This window comes from Littorina saxatilis, linkage group LG8, assembly GCF_037325665.1.
Source record: "Littorina saxatilis isolate snail1 linkage group LG8, US_GU_Lsax_2.0, whole genome shotgun sequence".
Taxonomy (NCBI): domain Eukaryota; kingdom Metazoa; phylum Mollusca; class Gastropoda; order Littorinimorpha; family Littorinidae; genus Littorina; species Littorina saxatilis.
The window spans coordinates 60162164-60186342 of NC_090252.1; the positions used below are offsets into that span (position 1 = coordinate 60162164).

A 24179-nucleotide genomic window follows, 5' to 3' on the forward strand; every position below is an offset into this window, starting at 1 on the left:
TTTCTACAACTGTTCAGCAGAGAGAGAAAACTATTCGAACTATTACGCCATTGTGTGTTCTATTTCTCTGATCAGTATAGAGTCAGAGACTGTAAAGTACACATTCTCTGGTAGAGTTACGCCGGGTTTGTATACGCTGGTACGCTTGTTTGTGCACATTTCTGCATGTCAAAAGGTACGCCAATTCTTCACTGGTGGATTTCAAATTGCATTTTGATTCTGAAAGCATCAGGTAACGGAGAATGCGTTGTTCAGTCCAAAGCGCAAAAAAGTAAAAATCGACAAATATCGAACTACGCCAACATTACGTGACGACGACGATTTGTGATGTGTTTGAAAGGTTTGCACAGGTACCCGGAGGAGGCATGTTTCTGCCATGATGGCGTCATGTTGGCAAACAATTACACGACATTTCCAATTCAATGCAATGTCATTGTGATATCAATAGCGCAACAGACATTACCATTAAATTGATTCAAACCACAGAAATGAACAGACTATTACATCAATTTACCATTCAACCAAACAATAAATCAGACAATGGGTGTCATGCTAAATTGGTATCGAACAATGTACACATAACCACGCAGCCTTGTTTACGCACGTGTGTGTGTGTGCGGGGAGAGGGGGGAGGGTTTTTATTGTTAGTTAATTATGCATATTTCGGTACGCGTGTTTGTGCGTGCAAGTGCAAGTGTGTTTGATTAAATATAATTTGTCTTTGTCTATATGTGACCCTCCACCACGAAATGAGTCGCATGTCACCTCACGCGGTTCTGCGCTAGGCATAATATAAGTCCACGGGGTGTCTAGTAACAGTGTGAGGGTCACCATAGTCACCGGCTTATAACTCGAAAAGTGTTCACACTTTTCTAAAACGGTTTTCACCACTGGATGGAGAATAAAAAAAACTCTTTAAGAAAATGTAAACATATGAAAATCATGAAAAGGTGACATGCGACTCATTCCGTAGTGGAGGGTCACATATGTACGTTCGCACGTACTTAAGATATATAAAGAGAAACAGAGTAACGGAGACAAATATGAGAGATACAAAGCAAGAGAGAAACTGAGGCAAAGAGAGAAAGACACAGGAAGAGAGAGATATAGGGAGAGAGAGAGAGAGAGAGAGAGAGAGAGAGAGAGAGAGAGAGAGAGAGAGAGAGAGAGAGAGAGAGAGAGAGAGAGAGAGAGACACACACACACACACACACACACATACACACACACGCACACACACACACTCACACATACACACACATACACACGCATAGACTGATAAAGGTGGGATTACTGCTGTATTATGTACATGCAGTTGAAAACGCTGCACTCCACTCACTTGATGACTTCGTTTTTGCAAATTGTACAGAGACACCCTGCCATCCAAAGTGGACCAAACCGCTGTATCAACTCGGAGTGTGTTGGTTGATGCAGCTCAGGGCGACGCCTTTGATCTGAAGGTAATACACTACTCTTAAGGATGACTGGGAGGAGACGTTTCGTGATGGCAAATGTTTTTTTTTTATGCGAATGTTTGGTCATTGAATACAATAATAAGACGGCGATAACTTCTTCAAATCAGTTAGAAAAGCGTTCATAACTGCTGATTGTGCGGATTGTCTAGTAAATCATCATAGATCGGTCCACACTTGTGAATAGGGGTAAACACATACGTATATACCAGAAGCAACAGTGTGGCTGCTTGTTGTTCTAAGCCAAACTATCTGGTTAATCTATTTGACTGACACCGATAACACCCAGAGAGAGAGGGGGTGGGTGGATAATTCCTAAAGAGTTTTACCAGGCTCATCATACGTTTTCAGTAAAAGAAGAGGGAACGAATCTCAGCTGAATACAGCTCTTTCTTCTGCTTTTTGGTACATGTTTCAAACAGTTTGAACATATGTGTTGCGTTGTTTTGGTGTTAATACGACAAAGCAGCAGACATCGGCCTCGAATTGTAAAACACGTTTGAAGATTGAGGTGCCTTATTTCTTACTTTGCAAAGTAATTTAATACACGAAATATTTTGTGAAAAAGTTGTTCTTAATTGTCCGCCATGAAGTGTTCGTATTTTGTTGGCAATAGGCAAAAATTAACAAGGGCCATAACTTCTTTTTACTTGAATGAATTGCCATTTAAAACAAACATTTCTAAAGATCAGACTAAACAAAAATGCCTGTGGAGCATTTGAAAAAAACAGTTTGTTATACCGCGGGGGTTAAATTCAAGGGTCTGCCAAACCCGGCAAATGCAAAAGGCAGCCCAGAGATCCCAAATATGCGTGTGTACTTGGCTAGATTGGATGTTTTCTTAACCAGGGCAAACTCACAATCTTGGGCAAATAAATATGATGTGTTCAGTATTAAGTATACCCACCAATGCAACCACTTTAACACGCCCTAATCCTTAGTGCTTTATCTCTTCATCCCCAGACTATTGATGCAGTCCTGAAGAAAGCAGAGGTTCTGATCAAACTCATCAAAACATGCACGCGGGGCTACACCTACACAGGCACTGAGTGTGGTAAAGATGTGTATATTACAGACCTGGGAACCAATACGATTTCACCTTATTGTGTACGCCTGATTGTCTAGTATACGAGTAGTACGGTTAGTGGAAACAAATTCGACGAGAACAATTCCTAGACTGCTTTTCTTCACAAACGCATCCCAAAGCCAATCCAGTATTTTGGCACATGACTACACTTTTTGTCAGTAAACATTGACACAAGCATTTGTTTTAAACGTGTTGGTAAATTCAATTAACGATGCGACGGGCGCGTGTGAAACATGTTTGAATAATGGATCTTCAAAATTAATGCTATGTAGAGTACGCTCATTTTGTTTTTAAATACACCAAGTTTGATTGAGAATAATCCAAGTGCAAAACAGGGGTTCCCAGGTCTTATATAAATATTATTTTGACCATTCACATATGTACCTGTGCTTACTTTTAATGGTTTATTAATTCAACTGAAGAGGCGTTGTTTCACGTTAACCCATACTATAGCACCAGTGTAAAATAATATGATAATGTTATGCTGTCATCTTCTTGAGTCTAGCATGCCAAAAACACAAAATTAAAACTTTGTTTAATAAAATATTGTGTTAGAGAGTACAAACTATCAGACAATCGGAAACCATTGCCACGGTAACGTAAGCAAAACTGCGGATCTCGTTTCTTGAGTTAGGCACTTTTTCTTTATGATACAGGAAGACTTGTTTTGTGAATGTGAAAGTATGCAAAAGCTATTTGTGGGTTGTTACGCAGTTTTGCTGATTGAAAATGTTGCTGTCAGCTCTTTATCTCACGTTTATTCAGCTGTCACCGCTCGAGATAGGCAGTTTGCAACTTATAACTAAAATGAGATAGGCAGAGTGTTCAGAAACCAAATACAGTTTTTTGCGTTTTTCTCAAAACATAAAAAAATGACATAGGCAATTATCTTATGAGCGTGACGATGTATAGCGTAAAATTATTTCATATGTAATCGTCTAAAATGCGTCCTGGGCTGGGAAAATGCGTACGACACGAATCGAAGTAATGCAATATACCTTGTGAAGGCAATCAAGGAGGATACGGAGGAGTTTGCCTTTGGCTTCCTTTATATATATCCTTTGTATATTTATATATTGATAAATAGTGGATGTGAAACCACGAATTGTGAAAGTTCTTCGATTACAAATAAAGTGTAACTCTTGGTATTATTTCCTGTGGAATTTTTGAATCGTAGAATATTTAAAGCAGTCAGTGCCGATCGATATGTTTGTGTATCAACAGTAAAGCAGGACGAACTTTCTCCCATCTCCACCGTTGTCCTTGGTGCAAGCATTGGAGGAGTGTTTGGTTTTCTGGTGGTGCTGATTCTCGTCGTTCTTGTCGTCGTAATTTACAGGTTAGGCTCTAGAACTACACACATATACCCACCCCCGTTTGATCGCATTGCCAAATCAGATTCACCGCCATGCTTTTTGTCTAACTTATTTCAGTATCTCACTTTGTTCTGCATAATTATTTTGGTGTCTATATTGATTTTAGTCTGTTTGTTTCACTGTTTAAAAAAAAATCATTTTGATGTCTGTGTTTCGCGAACATTCCAGTATTATCAGCATTGTCTCTTCACTCTGAGAAGACAATTCAATGGTAACTTCCATTTTAACGTTCATTACAAATGTACTTTGCAACCATGCTTTCCTGAATCAAGTCTTATTCAAGAGTGCCCTGATTCTTCATCTTTTTCTTGCGCAATTACTTTAAGACTGTAGTTGATTCAAACAAACAGGTTCTCGATATGTTTACTTAATAAGAAACGAATGCTACACGAATACAGCAACAAAAACAACATAATAATGGGATACACTGAAACCTCACTACGAACGAGAACCAAGTTCGTAGTTGTAGCATTCGTCGTGTTTATTTCATAACTATTGTTGCAGACGTCTAGGCTGGCAACATGCAGGCAGACAAGCAAGACACGATGACGAGCATGACTACAGCGCCCTGGCCATTGCTGGACAGAGTACAGCTTCCGGGCACAGTGGTCGCCAGGGTCCAATGCAACTCAGTCCCCTGGGATTTGAACTTGACAACTCCAGTTTTGGGTATGGCATGTCAATCATGTTCTGAGTTACTGTGACGTCTTAATCACTCTTGCATTTTCACATCTTGCATCTCATTGTGTCATATTTCTTTTTGTTTTGATTTGTTACATTTAGTCAAGTTTTGACTAAATGTTTTAACGTAGAGGGGGGAATCGAGACGAGGGTCGTGGTGCATGTGTGTCTGTGTGTCTGTGTGTGTGTGTAGAGCGATTCAGACTAAACTACTGGACCGATCTTTATGAAATTTGACATGAGAGTTCCTGGGTATGAAATCCCCATTCTTTTTTTCATTTTTTTGATAAATGTCTTTGATGACGTCATATCCGGCTTTTCGTGAAAGTTGAGGCGGCACTGTCACGCCCTCATTTTTCAACCAAATTGGTTGAAATTTTGGTCAAGTAATCTTCGACGAAGCCCGGACTTCGGTATTGCATTTCAGCTTGGTGGCTTAAAAATTAATTAATGACTTTGGTCATTAAAAATCTGAAAATTGTAAAAAAAAATAAAAATTTATAAAACGATCCAAATTTACGTTTATCTTATTCTCCATCATTTGCTGATTCCAAAAACATATAAATATGTTATATTCGGATTAAAAACAAGCTCTGAAAATTAAATATATAAAAATTATTATCAAAATTAAATTGTCCAAATCAATTTAAAAACACTTTCATCTTATTCCTTGTCAGTTCCTGATTCCAAAAACATATAGATATGATATGTTTGGATTAAAAACACGCTCAGAAAGTTAAAACAAAGAGAGGTACAGAAAAGCGTGCTATCCTTCTTAGCGCAACTACTACCCCGCTCTTCTTGTCAATTTCACTGCCTTTGCCATGAGCGGTGGACTGACGATGCTACGAGTATACGGTCTTGCTGAAAAATGGCATTGCGTTCAGTTTCATTCTGTGAGTTCGACAGCTACTTGACTAAATATTGTATTTTCGCCTTACGCGACTTGTTGTTACATTTAGTCAAGTTTTGACTAAATGTTTTAACGTAGAGGGGGAATCGAGACGAGGGTCGTGGTGTATGTGTGTCTGTGTGTGTGTGTGTGGAGCGATTCAGACTAAACCACTGGACCGATCTTTTTGAAATGTGACATGAGAGTTCCTGGGTATGATATCCTCACACGTTTTTTTCATTTTTTTGATAAATGTCTTTGATGACGTCATATCCGACTTTTCGGGAAAGTTGAGGCGGCACTGTCACGCCCTCATTTGTCAACCAAATTGGTTGAAATTTTGGTCAAGTAATCTTCGACAAAGCCCGGACTTCGGTATTGCATTTCAGCTTGATGGCTTAATAATTAATTAATGACTTTGGTCATTAAAAATCTGAAAATTGTAAAAAAAAATTTTTTTTATAAAACGATCCAAATTTACGTTCATCTTATTCCCCATCATTTTCCGATTCCAAAAACATATACATATGTTATATTTGGATTAAAAACAAGCTCTGAAAATTAACAATATAAAAATTATTATCAAAATTAAATTGTCCAAATCAATTTAAAAACACTTTCATCTTATTCCTTGTCGGTTCATGATTCCAAAAAACATATAGATATGATATGTTTGGATTAAAAACACGCTCAGAAAGTTAAAACGAAGAGTGGTACAGAAAAGCGTGCTTTCCTTCTCAGCGCAAGTACGGTACTACCCCGCTCTTCTTGTCAATTTCACTGCCTTTGCCGTGCGCGGTGGACTGACGATGCTACGAGTATATGGTCTTGCTGCGTTGCCTTGCGTTCAGTTTCATTCTGTGAGTTCGACAGCTACTTGACTAAATGCTGTATTTTCGCCTTACGCGACTTGTTTAACATTGCGTTGTCTGTTCTTGGCCTGTGTTGTCTAGCTTGTTGTCTTACATGGTTTCGACTTGGGGGGTTTTCAGCACCTCTGCATTGTCTCTTCGTTATTATAGTGACCTGGCTTGTGTATCTTGGTCTTCTTGTGGTTGCTTGGTAGCCTATCTCGTTCCATGAATGCGCCTCTTTGTGGGTATCATTGTTACATACTACAATGGGTACAATGAATCAATAGTTAAGTGGTTCTGATGCCGCTGAAGTTACATGTTCCACCACATCACAGCTTCTTATGTTCAATCATAATTTTCACAAAATATGTGTTCACTTGCATGTTCATTACTACATTGTCCCATCATTTGGTAATGTGGGTTGTTTTCTCCCAATTGAAAGCTAAAATGCAGCAACATAATTACGCTACATAGGTGTGCGCGTGGTAAGGTTGAATCCGCTACTTTCACCCTACCCTGTATTACACAGTTTATAAAAAGGTAACAAAAAAAACCGATTAAATAATATGCACTACGTACAGCCAGTAAAATATCCTCCACGAATCTGTCTTTCTATTTGTAATACCTTATCTTGTTCAAATTTTACGACAATTTGAAAATGACGAAAAAACCCTTGCAACAGTGGGCGCGAATGAATTGCGTTTCTTTCGCCAACAGCACAAGCCAGCACACTGTACAGCTGACACAGATAACGTGACATATTGTTGGCTCATGGCATTGTGTCATATTGTTGGTTTTTTTAGAAGCTTTTTCAAGGCAACACAGGTTTGAATATGGAGCCTTGCATTAGAACAGTACTTCTGTTGTGGTACCTGTATTTATTTCCACAGTAATACAAGGGAAACAACTCAGTCGATACCTGTAATCACTGTGTGTCCTTTCTTTCCAGCAAGCAACACGAAAGACCTGTCAGCGACTATGACGTCATCGGCATGGAAAATCCAAACATTGCCAGCTTACTGACTAAAACATGTTCTGCTGATGAAGACCCGTGCAACCCCTATGATGAGTGTGATGACTACGATGGAGCAGGGCACGGAGACGGCAAAGTGCAGAATTCACCACCAAAAAAGGCTTCAAACAGAAACGGGGATGGTTCAGACTATCTGACGCCTTCCATGCCACGCGAGAGCACTGACGCAGAAAATCCGCCAGACTATCTCACACTCTGTTCCCCTCAAGATATGTCTGATGACGTGAACTATTCAGACTATTTGACCCCACAGCCGAAGCTTGAGAAATCTGATGATCCGAACTATTCAGACTGACTGACCCCTAACCCGAGACTTGAGATAACTGATGACGGGAACCATTCGGGCTATCAGCATGTCTGAGACAATTGAGAATTTGGATGAACTGAATCTTTCGGGGGTTATGTTGACCTTTAGCTTTTGTAAATTCAAGGACGTTTTTTCGGTTACTGCAATCTTAGCCTCTGTATTTGTAATCAGGAAATACATTCAAGGAAGAATGTTTGAAGGTGGTCCAGGGGGCAGCATAGCCCCTGGTGGGAGTATTGCCCCCCAAAATTGAGGCATGTTTGCCATGTAAATATGAATTTAGCCCACGCTGGTGAAATATAAATTGCGCATGTCATGAAAAAACACTATTGTGTTCCTCTCACCTGGGTTAAACTATAAAGCATGTTGGTGGAATTTCTTTTACTTTTGAGTAAATCCGCGAAATTGGGGATATTTGGATTGCCTGTGTAATTGTAAGCATCATTATGTTCTGTAATTGTTTGGTACAGGGTGACTTCCCAAATTTCAACCTACAAACATTAACTTGTGCATGTGTTGACCGAATATGTGGTTTGCATTAACGTTGGCTTGAGCATGATCAGTCCAAACAAAGGCAAGTGTATGTGTCAAATGGTCTGAGTTTTGTGTACTTTCAAAAAATGAATTCAGGAATGGACTCAACAGTAGGAGGTTTGGTATTCAGCGGTAGACATACTTACGTGATTTCAACACTATATGTTTTTTTCCCTTTTGGATGTTATGACTGCGCTTGTTTACACAAACACCCCGTTCCCACTGCAGATAATCGTTGGCCAAAATATTGCAGTAACAGCTAGGTCCATGGCAATCCCAGACAGCAAAGCATTCAATTTCAGAGAGGTGATTTGCAACACATTTTGGAGAAACGGTATTAGTCGGATCATGTGACTTGCAGACAGAAATTAAGCTTCCTGGAATGGCTGTGAACCGAAGTTCTCGTGCACAAACTATGAAGAGATTCGCCAAACGTAATTGACTAGAACAATAACCCCCTTCATTGTAAAGTTACACTTGCACAATGGCATGAACAAATCATCAATGACATTAACGCATTCCGTAATGGAAAATGTCCCGATCCTGCCTGTCATTGTTGTATTCAAGTCACTGATTGTTTAGCGTTGGATATGGTATACCAAATAAACCCAACATTTACTACGTGACTAACTTTTTTTTTTCTCCAATGTTTAAAATCATACCTAGTTTTGCTCCCACCAAGACTGCAGATCTTGGCAAACGCGTGACGTAACAATTCGATTTGATGGCGTTACCCGTCCACGTTCCCGTACACCTGCTGAAAAGTACCACATCTACATCTTGCTATTAGCTCCAACAGACTGCCCTTGTAGTCAACTCGTAGAGTCAAGTTCTGGACGGCATCCTAAGATGTTTAACCTTCGCCGGTGGTCGTGGGTCCGTGTGGATCCAGAAGGGTGTTTAATTGCAAATATCTCTTAAACTAAATGGAATTGTTTAATGAGCTTTCAAGAATGCCCCATGAACAGCTCCTGCCAGACAATTGGTGCTAGTGCTTCATACGGTCCACGACTTGGCTGAAATACCCAGCGATCCATGACTGGTCTCAGCTGGACCAGATCACCAACAGCAAGGACACTGACACCACCAAACGGCTTGCTGCAACCCATCACTTGTTGCAGACGCTGACTGACAAAACCCAACATGTTGGCACCAACCATGGAAATTTCATCAATGATCACCAATCACAATTCTGCAAGAGTTGACCGAAGTGTGTTCAAGCGACTGGCGTCAAGTTTCACGTAATCACTGAGACTCTCGTTTGCAGTGAGGCAGAAGGATGTGTGTAGTGTCACACCTCTGATGTTATAGGCAGCCTTGCCTGTTGGAGCGGCAAGAAGTACCGGAAGGCAATCCGGATTGTCTCCAGGGCGACTGCTTAGGTAACGGACAAGGGCGTGGTAAATAGCCAGAATACAGCGACTCTTCCCCACACCTGAACCTCAGTAGTAGCATTGGTCTCAAACTTGCTGCTGACTTCGAACACTGTTTTTTTCATCTGTTCAAATCCCTCATGGTATGTCCCACACCCACCAATGATGTCCTTGTCCTCGTTTCGCCATGGGATGTACAACATCAGCTTCTCTCTGTAGTGGTTTTCTGAGTCAGACTCCAGAGAAAAGCGAACACAGCGCAGAACTTTTGGTTTTCTCCGGTGGTACAAGACTTTGCCATCAGGAAGTTTGTACAGGTGACCAGAAGAGGAGTCATTGTTCCGGTTGTTGTCGGTTGCATCCTCCTCATATTCACCTTCAGGGAGGAAATCCTGTTCAGTCTCCTTTGTCTTACCTGTTCTGCTGCTTGATCCTGCCTTTCTCACGTCGTACGAAGTAGCAAAGTCTGCAAGACAGATGTTTTCCAACTCCTTTGGTCTTTCAGAGTACTTGTCGATCAGGCTTGTGAGAGTCACATCTGTGTCCACATCTTTCATTGCTTCAAGCATGGTGGAATTCTTGAGCAGACCAACTCGCTGGCAGGGGGGTGATGTGTTGACAAAAATCACGTCCCTTGTGCACCGGGACAAAGGCAGCTGCATCAGGAGGTAGACAGCTTCCTGGGCAGACACTTCGCAGTGGTTCAAAAACTTGTTCGCAATGTGTCTGACTTTTTGTTTGACACTTTGGTTGCCACGTTTTGCCTCATCATCAGCGTGTTTTAGAAGATCGCTCATGCCACGCAGGCTCTTGCTAATGTATGTCACAATGTACATTCCACAGGCATGCTCATCCAGGACAAATTGCACATCTGTGCTGGCCATCCACACCTGAGCGAGAATATCATTTCTGCTTGAAAATAGTTGAATTGTAATGTTCGGCATCTTGTGAATCCAAAATAACAAATATATGTCGACCATGTTATCTCTTAAAATCAACTTATAATTAACGTAAAATGATCGTATGTTTGCATATATGCTTGCATCTTACCTTTATCTATATATATATATATTGGCATGAACGTTCACAGCATTTAACAGAAAACCAATACAACGTCTTTTATCAGGTTTTGTTTGCTTTATGTGATGACACGCATACACAACAATGTCTTTGTCATTGTCCTACGTAATTTCGATATGCTGCTCCGTGTAGCTGTATGACACGTGACGACTTAACTCCACAAGATTGAGCAATCTTGGGATCACACGCAAACATACACCTCACTCACTAACGCACACTCAAGAAAGTTTACAAGTGGAGACAGACATCACTATGTATAAAAAGACTAAAGGAACCACATGTAACTTATAATCTTTATATAATAAACACAAATTTATGCACGAAACATCCACACATTTAACGTGTACACTCTACAAATACTACGAAAATTGACAACACATGAATTCACACGAAATTATCCTGGAACTCCAGTCCTAAGCACCCCCCCTATGGTTAAATAGCCTGTTAGTATACGGCGCTCAATAAGGTCGCATCACCAAATTACACGAACACAGACACATGCTTTAACCACGACAGAGTACTTAGCTTTTTCGGGATACACAACGCCCACCAAGGCCTCACATGTCCTTCCCTCCTCAGAAGGCCGCAGCTTCCTGATTCTGACCCCCTAGAAAGGTCCCCGACTGCCTAAGCACGTCGAACCCAGCTCCAGTCCTTCGGAGCTGTTCCCCAGATTCCTAGGCATGTAGAGTTGACCAGACTCCTTCCTCATGCTGTCTTCTGGTGGTCCTGCGTACACTCTGGGTGGAATCTACTGGTCGGAGTAACCCACGCCGCTCTTCTTGCGTTGCTGTGAGCCGTAGTCGCCTCCTGACAGCGTCCCATCTGTCCAGATCTCAACGCCTTCACGTGAACATACGTCCCTCCTCCGTTCTCTCTCCGGCCAACTGCATGTAAATAAAACAGCAACTTAATACTGAACAATAACATCCCTAGCTACCTGGCGTGTATCGATGGTTGTGTTAGTGTTCATCGGTGATGCAAACCTTTAGCGCATCATACCGATGGACATCAAGATCGAAACTTTACACCAAGTAACCATGTATGGAAAAGGATAATTATTTAATACATTAGCTATACAACGGGCTTTACAATATAGATTCATAGTTTGCTTAAACCTATAAACTTATTGTATTTATCATGACCATATACGCCATGTGATATGTTACAAATAACTGGACAAACGTTCACTAAATGTTAGATTGTGGTATCCAACTTTAACATTACATTACGCAACCACAATTGCATGACACAACACCCATATCCCCACATGTATGATAACTCCCCGCGTAATATTACAACTATAATATGAAGGTATAAAACAACATGCTCAATAACATAAGGATACAAAAGTTGTCGGAAAGTAGACCGCCATCTTGTATAAAATGTGATATTCCGTGTAAACGAATATTTAACAGTTATGTGCAAATAATTACACAAATATAATTCCACTGTATGTTCACTGCATATCACTTCCCAAACATGCATTAATATACATATAAATCCCGAGGCTCCCTATACGAATAGGTAGTAATGGGCCGGTCGATGTAATTCTCATATTTCCCGTGCACATTCCCACGGACATAAACACGCTTCAAAATCAACGTGTCCCACAATATTACAACACTACTGAAACGTAAACACAAACAAAACAAACATTAGACAACGACATCTACTCAGCCACAGCAATTCGAAACAATAGTCCACCCGCCAAGTCAATGACAACGCTCACCGTAAAAAACCGCCGGGTGATGGAGTACTCGCGCCCGCCAGTACGTCTGCAACCGTACCGTTGACTCTCTCGGGTAGCACTGAACCAAAACCGTGCTAGTTCGCTGACGGGGTGCCAAAGTGTATTCGTACACCGCTGACCCGGACTATGTTAATTCTTCTCTTACTAAATAGCCTATAGATACGCTATAATATAATTTATGCATTACACTATATTATCTTACCAGGTGAAATGAACATTATTTAATTTGCACGACTGTGCCCAACACATATTTACAAACTTTCGTTTTCTGCAGCTTGACCTGGTTTGTTCACCCCGCGTTACCGGGTGACTATGGCCCGTTCCCCGATTCGGACACAAACTTGCAAATACGCGAAGTTACAGGCGTAAAGCATCTCACATCCCACACGCATACATTCTATAATAGTGTTTGGACTCCAATGCTTATGTTGTAAATAACACAATTATTATATACACTCAAACATATAACAATTACATCATCTCGTGTATCTACAAAAAGCCTGTTTAAGCTTCTTCTGCATCTCTAAAACCTCGGGTTGTGACACACCTCCATCACCAGCTCGAACTAACGGTAACCACCAACAGTGAGCACCCTGTATATCAAGAGCAACCCGACTCATGAAGTCAGCGTCCACGTTGTTCACTCCTTTGATGGTCTGCACTCGGAAAGAATAAGCTTGCACTTCCTTCCTTATGCAATCCATGGCCACGTGAGGCAATGGGTACTGCCTCACTCGCACTGGTGTATCTTCGAGAACGGTGATTTCACATTCCTCAAGATTTGTAGTACGAGGAAGATCGGTGAATTGGTTCTCAAACTCAATTGTCAAATCCCTCAGCTCTTGTTGTTTTTGGGCGGGTAACACGTCATTGATGCTAACATCTTTGGGTCCCTCTCCCGCTTCTACTGGCACTAATGGAATGGTGTTCTGTCCTGCTGAGACTTCAGGCACTTCTTCCAGTTCCTCTTCTTCCAGCACCACTCCTACAACCGCTGGGATCTCTCTCCTCCTGACGTATCTCTTCAAGAGGTTGACGTGGAATAATTTCTTTTTACTCCCCACTTGAATCCGGTAGTCGTTCATGCCGCATCGCTCCTTGATGACGTAAGGTCCACGCCAAGCGATTTCCAGCTTGTTCTTTTTCATTGGAAGAAGCAGCAACACCTCATCTCCTTCCTTGAATTGTCTGTCTTCTGCCTTCCTGTCCGCTGCCCTTGCGTATCGCTCTGTCGCCTTCCCGAGGTTTTCTCTGGCAATCCTGCATGTCTCCTCAACTCGATTCCGCAGGTCCACAACGTACTCGGCAGTGGTTCTCACTTCTTGGTCTGTCTCTTCCTTGGTCCACAGCTTCCGTAATACCTGCATAGGTCCCCTCACAGTTCGCCCATAGAGTAGTTCAAACGGTGAGAATTTTAACGACTCCTGCGGAACTTCCCTATATGCAAACAAACACGCCGGAATGAACCTGTCCCATTCCTTGGGTTGCTCCTGGCAGAGTCGTTTCAGCATCTGTTTCAGCGTACCATTGAAACGTTCAACTAGACCATTGCATTGCGCGTGGTATGGAGTTGTGTACATTCCATGTACTGACATCAGGTTGTACACCTCCTGCATCATTTCGCTCTTGAACTGGGTACCGTTATCTGACAACACTTTTTCAGGTATGCCCACTCTGGTCCAGTTCTCCCACAACGCTTCCGCCACATGTGGTGTATCGATTTTCTTGAGAGGGGTTGCTTCAGGATACCGGGTGGCATAGTCTACTGTTACCAGTATGAAACGGTGTCCTCGGTCTGACGGCGGATGAATCGGCCCTATGATGTCCACCGCTACCTGCTTGAACGGGACATCGATCAACGGCATTCTTTCCAATGGTACTGGCTTCACTTTCCCTTTTGCCGTAGTTCTCTGGCAAGCGTCACATGATGCCACGTATCGTCTGATGTCGGGGCACATACCAGGCCAATAGAATTCTGTCCATATCCTATTCCTGGTTCTCGTTCCCCCTAGGTGTCCCGCCATGGGTGCATCGTGAGCTAATCTCATCACCTCATTCTGGAACTCACTGGGCACCACTAACTGTCGGTGATCCACTCCATCCGCACCTGAGTATTCTCTGTACAACAAAGCTTTACGTATCACGAATCGAACATTCCCGGTTCCTTGTTGACGCCATGGCTTCTTTTCCACCGCCAACTCGCGCACACGTTTTAGGTGTGGATCCTCTTCTTGTGCTTGAGCCATTTCAGCACAGGTCCTTTGTGCCAAGGGGACTCCATTAATCTTCAATGTTAGATTCCCTCTCTCGTCTCTCCTTGCTTGTCCTCGTGTCTGAACTGCTGCGCACACAGATGGAATTACATGTTTCTTTCCGTACACCGGAACTCTCACTTCCTTTCCATTTGGCAGGACCATGTAGTTTCCTATCAATACAGGAATTGCCATATTCTGAATAGCGACAGCTTCCACGTTCCCTACAAACACCGAAGATTCTAACTTCACGATGGCTATGGGAGCCTGTACTGTTCCCTGCTCTTCAAACACTCCTGACACTTCTCTTGTCCTGTTTGTGTACGTAGCCAGGTCGATGAGGTCAGCGTTTACACACAGCATTGGGCTTCCCGTGTCACGTATGGCTACCACTGCCTTCCCGTTCACCCTAACTGTCATGTCGAAAGTTTCTCCCTGAGTACGACAATCACACTTCCCACATAACCCTGAATGGATCTTGTAATTCGCTTCTACCTCCCGCATCAAGAAAACTTCTCTCACTGCAGTCTCCTCCGGTTCTGGACTGATGATAAGGGTTATTCCTGGACAGTTCCTCTTGACATGTCCGAACTTATGACATTTGTGACATTGTATGCCTGCCCCATACATTTCTCCGCCACCCCTCGGCTTCCCCGCTTCCGGGCAATTCCTTATGAAATGATCCCCTCCACATCCGAAACATTTGACAGTACTATCTTTTACCCTTTGTCCCTGGGTAAGTTGCACCTTACTGTCTGTCTTCCCATTGTTTCCTTTATCTTGGTTTTCCCCCCCTTTCTGTGATGAGTCGAAACCAGGACGTGCATCCACGAAACATTGAGCTTGCTCAACTGAATCAGCTACATTGGTGGCTTTGGACTGTCGAATGAACGTAGCGACAGACTGCGGGATGCCAGTAAGCAACTGTTCCAAAAGAACCAGGTCGAAGAGGTCCTTGTAAGTTCGTTGTTTTTCCGCTAGGTCCATCCAACTGTGCAGGTACCGCGTTATCCGGCTCACGTAGGTTGAAAACGTTTCTTCGCTCTTCCTTCTTGCTGCCCTGAACTTCTCTCGGTACGATTCTGCTGTACACCGGAATCCTCTCAGTAACTCTTTCTTCACTAACTGGTAATCTCGAGCGTCCTCCTTCGACATATCCCCAATCAAGGTCGTCGCTTTCACGTTGAGTTTGGTACTCACGCGTCTCGCCCATGTTGTCTGGTCCCAGTCTAACTCCTCTGCGAATCTCTCGAATTTGGTAAGATAAGCTTCTATATCCTCCTTGTTCTCGTCGAATGCAGGAAGTGTTACTTTGGTAGATTCTACCATTCCATCCCTCGCCTTCTGATGAGCTCGTTGATTATTTGCCCTTTGTTCCTCTAATCGTTCTGCGTGCCTCTGTGCTTCATCTTGAAGTTTCTTCATCTCATCGATTCTTTCAGACTCCATTCTTTCCATACGTTGAACTTTGGCCTCCTCAAAGTCACGCTGCTTTTGGGCCTCTTCACGTGCTTCTCCCAGTTTCTTTTCCTCCATCTCACGCTGCTTCTGGGCTATACTCTCCTCGAACTCGCGTTGCTTCTGAGCTTCCACCCGTGCTTCTTCCAGCTTCCTTTCCTCCATCGCCAATTTCTTCTTCTCTAAGCTCAACCTCTCCTTGTTGGCCCGTACGTCCTCTATCTCCTTTATCTTAGCGTCGGCGAATGCTCGAAGACTATCTCCCTTCAACTCCATCTGCGTTCCTAAAGTCATGAACTTCTGGTAGTACGTAATGGACTCCCCTTCTTCACGTCCTGGACTATGTAGAAGCTTCTCTCGAGTTGATTTTGCCTTCCTTAATGAGTTCAGATGTAACTAATCCGGTTAAACTATCAGTCGGCACGTCCTGTGACCTAAGTCGCCCTGACACCGGAGAATCCACACTATCACCTCCCGTCGCCATTTCAGATGAAAACGCGCTACTTGAAAAAATATTTGCATGCACGCGAAAGGAAAACGCATCAAACTGCGTACCGAAGCCCACCGAGAAATCGGACGAAATCCGCGTAAGTTATTGACATTTGGTTATACTTTACCACAATCAATAGCCACATAGCCTTAGCGTAATACCGGAATGAAACTTTACTTTAACCGAATCCGAATATAGAATACATGCGTATTTGCTAGTTCGATCTGCTTCAGTGGCGCCGTCTGACTTTAACGGATGGACTAAAGATGAATCCTTTGTGGCTAAGTAACCCAACACCTCTCAACCGCTGAGAGATGTCCAGTCCCCTCCAACCACCCACGGGATGTCTAAACAGTCACCACATTTCAAATCAAACGGTCACCACTACCTCACACAAACCAACAAACACCACACACAAACTATGCCAACAACACAAACAAACACAACAACAAACAAATTTGGTTCCAAAAAAAAATAACTAAAGGGTCCCAGAGCTTCGCCTCGAAAGCATATCACTCATGGGTCCCCGGCATCTCCACCATTGACACGTGACGACTTAACTCCACAAGATTGAGCAATCTTGGGATCACACGCAAACATACACCTCACTCACTAACGCACACTCAAGAAAGTTTACAAGTGGAGACAGACATCACTATGTATAAAAAGACTAAAGGAACCACATGTAACTTATAATCTTTATATAATAAACACAAATTTATGCACGAAACATCCACACATTTAACGTGTACACTCTACAAATACTACGAAAATTGACAACACATGAATTCACACGAAATTATCCTGGAACTCCAGTCCTAAGCACCCCCCCTATGGTTAAATAGCCTGTTAGTATACGGCGCTCAATAAGGTCGCATCACCAAATTACACGAACACAGACACATGCTTTAACCACGACAGAGTACTTAGCTTTTTCGGGATACACAACGCCCACCAAGGCCTCACATGTCATTCCCTCCTCAGAAGGCCGCAGCTTCCTGATTCTGACCCCCTAGAAAGGTCCCCGACTGCCTAAGCACGTCGAACCCAGCTCCAGTCCTTCGGAGCTGTTCCCCAGATTCCTAGGCATGTAGAGTTGACCAGACTCCTTCCTCATGCTGTCTTCTGGTGGTCCTGCGTACACTCTGGGTGGAATCTACTGGTCGGAGTAACCCACGCCGCTCTTCTTGCGTTGCTGTGAGCCGTAGTCGCCTCCTGACAGCGTCCCATCTGTCCAGATCTCAACGCCTTCACGTGAACATACGTCCCTCCTCCGTTCTCTCTCCGGCCAACTGCATGTAAATAAAACAGCAACTTAATACTGAACAATAACATCCCTAGCTACCTGGCGTGTATCGATGGTTGTGTTAGTGTTCATCGGTGATGCAAACCTTTAGCGCATCATACCGATGGACATCAAGATCGAAACTTTACACCAAGTAACCATGTATGGAAAAGGATAATTATTTAATACATTAGCTATACAACGGGCTTTACAATATAGATTCATAGTTTGCTTAAACCTATAAACTTATTGTATTTATCATGACCATATGTGACCCTCCACCACGAAATGAGTCGCATGTCACCTCGCGCGGTTCTGCGCTAGGCTTAATATAAGTCCGGGAAGTGTCTGGTAACAGTGTGAGGGTCAACTTAGTCACAGGCTTATAACTCAAACAGTTTTCGCTCTTTTCTAAAACGGTTTTCACCACTGGATAGAGCATAAAAAACTCTTTAGGAAAATGTAAAAATATGAAAATCATGCAAAGGTGACATGCGACTCATACCGTCGTGGAGGGTCACATATACGCCATGTGATATGTTACAAATAACTGGACAAACGTTCACTAAATGTTAGATTGTGGTATCCAACTTTAACATTACATTACGCAACCACAATTGCATGACACAACACCCATATCCCCACATGTATGATAACTCCCCGCGTAATATTACAACTATAATATGAAGGTATAAAACAACATGCTCAATAACATAAGGATACAAAAGTTGTCGGAAAGTAGACCGCCATCTTGTATAAAATGTGATATTCCGTGTAAACGAATATTTAACAGTTATGTGCAAATAATTACACAAATATAATTCCACTGTATGTTCACTGCATATCACTTCCCAAACATGCATTAATATACATATAAATCCCGAGGCTCCCTATACGAATAGGTAGTAATGGGCCGGTCGATGTAATTCTCATATTTCCCGTGCACATTCCCACGGACATAAACACGCTTCAAAATCAACGTGTCCCACAATATTACAACACTACTGAAACGTAAACACAAACAAAACAAACATTAGACAACGACATCTACTCAGCCACAGCAATTCGAAACAATAGTCCACCCGCCAAGTCAATGACAACGCTCACCGTAAAAAACCGCCGGGTGATGGAGTACTCGCGCCCGCCAGTACGTCTGCAACCGTACCGTTGACTCTCTCGGGTAGCACTGAACCAAAACCGTGCTAGTTCGCTGACGGGGTGCCAAAGTGTATTCGTACACCGCTGACCCGGACTATGTTAATTCTTCTCTTACTAAATAGCCTATAGATACGCTATAATATAATTTATGCATTACACTATATTATCTTACCAGGTGAAATGAACATTATTTAATTTGCACGACTGTGCCCAACACATATTTACAAACTTTCGTTTTCTGCAGCTTGACCTGGTTTGTTCACCCCGCGTTACCGGGTGACTATGGCCCGTTCCCCGATTCGGACACAAACTTGCAAATACGCGAAGTTACAGGCGTAAAGCATCTCACATCCCACACGCATACATTCTATAATAGTGTTTGGACTCCAATGCTTATGTTGTAAATAACACAATTATTATATACACTCAAACATATAACAATTACATCATCTCGTGTATCTACAAAAAGCCTGTTTAAGCTTCTTCTGCATCTCTAAAACCTCGGGTTGTGACACTGTATATGTAATGCATATCGGCTGCAGCTACCCAGTAACAAACTCATCAAAAACCAGGATATTATTACCGTTTACAAAATGTGCGGTCGCTCTCTTTCACACGCTAGATACGCCTGGCTGCGCGGTAGATTTGAACAACATGGATATACCCTTTCATACAAGACTGTAAACAATCTCACTGATGTTGACATATGAAATGTTGTTCAGTTTTAGTCACCGTTTAGTATAGCTCAAAGTTCAATAGGCTGTTTGAAAACGCTATTTGTGAGGTTAGGTGAGGTCAAGGACATGTCACGTCATACACACTTAATTATTGCTTATTCAGTTGAGCCATTTTTGAGCTGAAGAAATGCAGAGCTTTGAATCCACCGATGTTTCTGACCAACACACTGCTGTTTAACAGCGTGGCTATTTCACACACCCCAAAAATGTATCATAAACTGTTTGTGCTTGTAGAAGGAACATTTATTGTAACTGATCTTGCTAACTTGTTGTTATATACCCAACTTTGACTTCAAGAAGGGGCTCGTTTGTTGTTTTACATTATGTAATGCTTGGATTACCAGTTGAATCACATCGATGCATGATGTATTATGTTCAGAATAAAAAATGTTTAACAGTGTGCTACATACATGATCAGTCATATTATTTCATGTCAATCCGTATTGTCATTAGATCATTCCTGTGAAATGACTGATTAGTTTCAAGTAGTATTGTCCTTGTAAAATTGATTTTATTTTTCAATTACATGTTTACTTGTATGATGGATTATGTTCAAGTAACATGTTTCCCCAATCGTCCTACTTGTAGGATAATACATATTTGTTGTATATACGATAATTATGTACATACATTATAACGTTTCTTTTGCAAACTTGTTTTTTTCATATGAATGATGACTTTTGAGTTAGAGAAAATGTAAACTTTACGCCCTTATTAGGGGCTTGTGCAACAGGAAAACACGACTTTGTATAGCAAATACAAATACAAATGCAGGGGGGGAGGGGGAGGGGGGGGGAGCTGTAGACTGCCGGCTGCTGGTCGTCTTGGGTCAGTGCTGTAATGGTTACTTTGTGGGCTGTTGGCCGATCGGACACCGGGGCTTAATATTTGTGCATGCATGCATTCATGTTTGTAAGGCCTGGGACTTTCGCTCTGACCCTGGGTTATGTATTGTGCGCATGCGTGCACACGGGCGAGTTTGGACACCGAGGAGAGTATGCGCAAAGTTGACTCTTGGAAACAAATCCCATACACGTACAAACCGCGGGAGTTGTGCACTTTCTCTGCCCCCCCCCCCCCCACTCCCCACACACCCTTTACAATCGTCATGTTAGCTTACAGGTATTCATGCATATGTATGTAATAATGAATATGTGCATGTTTATGTTCATGCATGTAATTAGTCAGTTCTTTCTGTATATGGTTTGTTCATTTTATTTTGTCATGTATCTATTTTACTTTGATCATTATTTAAATATGTTACCGTAGTATCTGTTCCTTTTTAAAGCATTATATCTTGTACGCATCTGTGTTTTAATGTATTTATTTGTAGTCAAACATTGCCTGTAAAAATTATGGGAGAGCATTCCATAGCTTCAATATTAAACTTTGTATCTTGCTTAAGGTAGTGGAATCGAATGCTTGTGTTACTCTGTGGTTAAGACAATCTTCAGTTGCTTAAATGTTGCATTGTGTTTAGATTGCATGTTGTAATTATATAATTGTTTTTGCACATTTGGTCCTGTATGCATAATATGAAAATGAGAAACCTTCAAAACAATTGCCTACTCATTTAGTTTAAGCTGCCAAAGTTTGCTTCCAAGCATTTTGATCTGCACACTCTTAGTTTAACGCCTAGTAGTGACTTCGAAGAGTACTGGGATCAAAGTTGATGACCGTAAGTGGAATTCCCACCAACGCGCATGCGTGTGTAAGCTACCAGCATGGTGACAGGAAATAACTGTTTTCTCGCACAATCCCCTCTTATGCAATCAGGACCTTGTGTTGGTATAACGTTAGTTTAGGAACAGTAAAGCAGTCATTGCAACTTTTGTGTGTGCCTGTCTCGGTCTATCTTGCTGGCTGAGTGTGTGTGTGTGTGTGTGTGTGTGTGTGTGTGTGTGCGTGTGTGTGTGTATATATATGTGTGTGTGTGTGTTTGTGTGTGTGTATGGGTGTGTGTTGTGTGTGTGTGTGTGTGTGTGTACGTGTGTGTGTGTGTGTGTCTGTGTGTGTGTGTGTGCTGTGTGTATGTGAGTGTGTAAGTGTGTATGTGCTGGTGTGTGTGTGTGTGGGACAGCAAGTTTGAAAGACAATTAAAAGCAAACAGAGCAGTCCATGTGAAAACCGTCCCTATCAAAGTTTCTGGTGTGTTCACGTGATCACCACCCCTGAATTGAGATGCGTTTCGAGCGGTAGTGTTCACACACGCACAGACACACACCAACACACACACACACACACACACACACACACACACACACACAGTCAGACACAGTCAAACAGAGCCAGATAGACAGACAGACCCCCACACACACACGCACACACACATACACACACACCCACACACACACACACACACAGTCACACACACACATACACACAAACACACACAAACACACACAGAGGCACGCACGCACGCACACACAAACACACACACACACCTAAAGTGTGGATGGTTACCTAAGAGGCGGCACTGGGTGTAGTGCCTTTCTAGTGCACTTGCACTACAACAGCACTGGGTGCAGTACTCGCTCCGGCATCGAAGAATTTTGCACTAAAAAATGAACAAAATTTGACCTATTTCGTCGCCTATAGAGGACGGAAAGAATGTCATTTTGAACATTGTTATGACATTCTTTCCGTCAAAAAAGTCAATTTAACGGTGTTAAATGAAGCGACCATCCACACAGTTAGGTTGCCATCCAGAGTTTAACATTCTTATGACATTCTTTCCGTCAAAAAAGTCAATTTAACGGTGTTAAATGAAGCGACCATCCACACAATCAGGTTGCCATCCACAGTTTAGGTTGCCATCCACGTGTGGATGGTTGCCTTATGGTGATTTAGGCAACCAAACCTGTGGAAATATGGGTACACACCCACCCACACACACACACACACACACACACACACACACACACACACACACACACACACACACACACACACACATTTGTTAATAAACCCTGACATCCAAAGCTCACTGCAAGTTATGTTTATAACTCAAAGAGACTGAACATGCAGTGTGTCTACTCGCTGATAAAAGTACAATGGGGATAATTATACAAGGCTGATAAGGCTCTCACATTGTGTGTGCAGACATAAACAGAAGCGCATTTAATGTACCTTTATTTAACAAAGAAACACACAGACAAATCAAGAAAAATGATGGCACATGGATACTTTCTTCTAATATTCATCCTCCCATGTATGTTCACCAAACAACGAGCAAAATCAGCCTAGTCACGTTGATTAAAATAATGTATAGATATATTGCTTTACCTCAACATGCTCCCGTACACTCAATGTCAATCTTGGATCATATATTTACAAGATGACAAACACGCAACATGCAACTGCACACGACTCCTCCCCAACTGAAAAGCAAATGCACAAGCAAGACAAAAATTAATTAAAACAAATTAATGACAAACAAATAAAAAAACGAACAAAAACGACAAGTATTAGGCAATTATGACTATGTATACATTAGAATTTCCTCCTGAACACCAACAACGTTTCCCCATATTAATTACACCACGTGATGCAAAACAAATACACAACGTGGTTTAATCAATATGTCGCAAATGTGAATTAGACAGAGACGGTTTTAATGGCGGCGTTCTCATGGCACCGTTTTAAGCCAAAAAACATCTCACAAGACACATCAACAGTGTTTAGACATGTGAAATATGAGAGTATTCAGGATCTTCAGTCTTCTTGCTTTCCAGCTGGCTGAACGTCAACCCGTCGAAATCATCATCGCATTTGTCAGCCATCTTCTCGAACGTGTTTTCGTACAGTACTGGTTCATCATTACGGCTTGGGGTCTGGATTCTGTCGTATGGGTCAACGTCAAGTACATTTGCTTCTCCGGCTGAGGTCTGCGACTTAGGCCTGATATCCTCTCCGACAGCAGCGTTGATAGCGATATGGCTGTAAACATCAGCGTTAGCTGCCTTTTCGGTTTGTTTGTCCAAAGCCGTCTTGGTAGTCGGAGGGTTACTGCAGCCGTCGTGTCGTTGGAGCTTACCCCATTGCAGATGTTCCTCTGTTGCTTTAGGGTTGACAGCAATGTGGTTGTAGTCATCAGAATGGGATGGTGTGTCTTCTGTACTCGAAGGTTTCTTGCTTCCAAGAGAATAACCACAGGCGTCACCTGTGGGGCGCTTGCCATTCTCTGGGTCCTGGACTCGTTCGTGTGTTGATTTGGAACTGATGGCGATGTGACTGTAGCCATCGGCGTCGGCAGAAAGGTCAGGTCTTGTGCTGCCCAGACGAGGGTTGGCCAAAGCGTGGAAGTCGATCTCTGCATTGTTGTAGTGTTCATCGTCGATTGAAAACAAATCTTCAG

The 24179-nt window shown here is 42.4% G+C and overlaps 2 protein-coding genes across 2 annotated transcripts; one reads left to right on the top strand and one right to left on the bottom strand.

Annotated features, from left to right (window-relative positions):
- The first annotated feature begins 942 nt into the window (after window positions 1–942).
- On the top strand, window positions 943–10821 carry LOC138974768 (uncharacterized). The gene is made up of 6 exons (XM_070347494.1): window positions 943–950; window positions 1370–1460; window positions 2436–2526; window positions 3784–3898; window positions 4440–4604; window positions 7312–10821. Exons 1-6 carry the CDS (start codon window positions 943–945, stop codon window positions 7688–7690), a joined length of 849 nt encoding a protein of 282 aa, XP_070203595.1. The 3' UTR covers window positions 7691–10821.
- A 180-nt stretch (window positions 10822–11001) lies between these two features.
- Window positions 11002–18185, bottom strand: LOC138973983 (uncharacterized). The gene is made up of 2 exons (XM_070346673.1): window positions 12422–18185; window positions 11002–11576 (listed from the first exon to the last, which is right to left on the bottom strand). Exon 1 carries the CDS (start codon window positions 16444–16446, stop codon window positions 12919–12921), a length of 3528 nt encoding a protein of 1175 aa, XP_070202774.1. The 5' UTR covers window positions 16447–18185; the 3' UTR covers window positions 11002–11576; window positions 12422–12918.
- Window positions 18186–24179: the final 5994 nt, after the last annotated feature.